Here is a 2,133-nt window from a genome sequence, read left to right on the forward strand (position 1 = left end):
GTGGAACGTGCCAAAAACGACCCTTCAGAGACGCGTGAAAGGGCTCGTCGAGGGATCCGAGCATGCGTCTGGAAGAAAGCCATTCATCCCTGTTGAATCTGAGCGGGAGTTAGCGCGCCTTCTCACCTTGCTTTCAGAGAGAGGCTTCTCCTTGAGGAAGACTGATGTTCAGTCTCTTGCTTTCGAGTTTGCCAAGGTAAATGGCATCCGAGGGTTTTCAGAAGAGAAGCAAAAGGCAGGCTATTACTGGTTCGAGGGCTTTATGAAGCGAAACCCCGGGCTGCAAATAAAGAAACCTGAGACCACATCACCAGCTACAAGGATCAATGAAGAAGAGCTGGGAAAATGGTTCATGATGTATGAAAACACCCTTGATGCCTTGGGAATTAAAGATGTCCCTTCACATATTTGGAAGTGTGATGTATCAGGACTACAAGACAAGTTCTCCTCTCAACAATCTGTCGGGGAAGGAGAAGATCCCTGCGTTCAGATCACAACCGAGGAGGAAACGGCCTCAACTATACTAGCAGCATTCAATGCCAGTGGTGCGTTTGCTCCTCTGCTTCTCATTTTCAAAGGAATTAATGTGAGAAATGAGTGGATGAATGAAAACATGTGCGTGAGAGCATCAGATAATGGCTGGATAACAGCAGAGCTGTTCATTGAGTGGGGGGAAATGTTTGTGGCACAGCTCCCAAAAGATGACTCCAGGCCCCACCTTCTGCTCCTCGATGGCCAAAGCAGCCACATCTTCAACCTCAGCTTCCTCAGTCTCATGAAGCAGAACGACGTGGAAGTCATATGCTTTCCTGCGCCGCAGCCAGCCAACACGGCTCTGTTTGGGAGCCTCAAACACAACTGGTGCGAAGCGAGTCACAAGTGGAATCAGCAGTGTGCAGGAATGAAGTTACCCAAAGCACATTATTGCTCTGTTTTCATGGAAGCGTGGAAGAAAACTGCCACTGTGGAACGAGCCAAAGATGTGTTCAGAACAACAGGGATGCTCCCGATAAACAAGTTTACCGCCATTGGGCATGAAAGCACCACGCTATGCACCGAAGACGCCGCACACTGCAGCACTGGTGAAGTGGCATCCTTCACAGACTTTGTGGTCATACAAAAAAGTCACACACCCAGAGCCAAGACAGTACCATATTTACAAAGAAACTCAGAATACCGTCTTTATGATGAACATTTCAAACAAAGAAATGAACAGAATAAAGCAGCCACCTCCTACAAGTGCAGAGGCTGCTTCATAAACCACGGCTCAGACGGGGATCTGAAAGCTGCTGAAGCGTGGATCAGATGCAGCAACTGTAAGGCCTGCTACCATGAGTCTTGTGCAGAAGAGGATGGGATATATGAATGGGTTTATGATGGAGATGGTGATAATCGATAAACCGAAGGGTGGAAAGACAGCATCATTTCAGAACAAGAAAACACATTCACATACGATTTCTGAAAGCATTGGTCTTTTATTCAGTCACGGTCTGGGGATTTTGAAATAAAACGTGTGTTAAAATAAAATGCTGTGAGAATTAAACATCAGCTAAATCCATGACTAAAGTCCAATCCTTGGACACATCTTAAACAGTCACTATTTAATAATTTATTTATACAAAATTGTATTTAATTACTTATTTTGTTTAATTAAAGGGATAGTTCACCCAAAAATGAAAATGTGATGTTTATCTGCTTACCCCCAGGGCATCCAAGATGTAGGTGACTTTGTTTCTTCAGTAGAACACAAATTATGATTTTTAAGTCCAGCCGTTGCAGTCTATCAGTCGTATAATGCATGGCAATGATAACAAAATCTATGAGAGTAAAAAAAACACGCACAGACAAATCCAAATTAAACCCTGCGGCTCGTGACGACACATTGATGTCCTAAGACACGAAACGATCAGTTTGTGCGAGAAACCGAAAATTAGGTATATAATTTTTTACCTCTAATACAGCACTATGTCCAACTGTCTGTGCGCGCGCACGGCATCCAGTGCGTGAGGTGTGTACGCGCTCTGGCGTAGTTTATGTTAATGTGTGTGTTGATATCCAGCCGAAGAGCAATCAACCATAACTTCAGGCGAGCAGGCTCAGAAGTTGGGAATACGTGGAAAGTCACCACTCCCG

The 2,133-nt window shown here is 44.8% G+C and overlaps 1 protein-coding gene across 1 annotated transcript in view; it reads left to right on the top strand.

Annotated features, from left to right (window-relative positions):
- Position 1: 1 nt before the first annotated feature.
- The window catches only part of LOC107598355 (uncharacterized), a gene marked incomplete at its 5' end in the record, with an annotated part of 13,997 nt that continues 11,865 nt past the window's right edge, over positions 2 to 2,133 (top strand). The window contains 1 exon segment of the mRNA XM_071582423.1: positions 2 to 1,178. Coding sequence (XP_071438524.1) covers positions 2 to 1,178 — 1,177 coding nt within the window.

Source organism: Sinocyclocheilus grahami, unplaced genomic scaffold (assembly GCF_001515645.1).
Source record: "Sinocyclocheilus grahami isolate Dianchi unplaced genomic scaffold, SAMN03320097.WGS_v1.1 scaffold250.1, whole genome shotgun sequence".
In the NCBI taxonomy this organism is placed as follows: domain Eukaryota; kingdom Metazoa; phylum Chordata; class Actinopteri; order Cypriniformes; family Cyprinidae; genus Sinocyclocheilus; species Sinocyclocheilus grahami.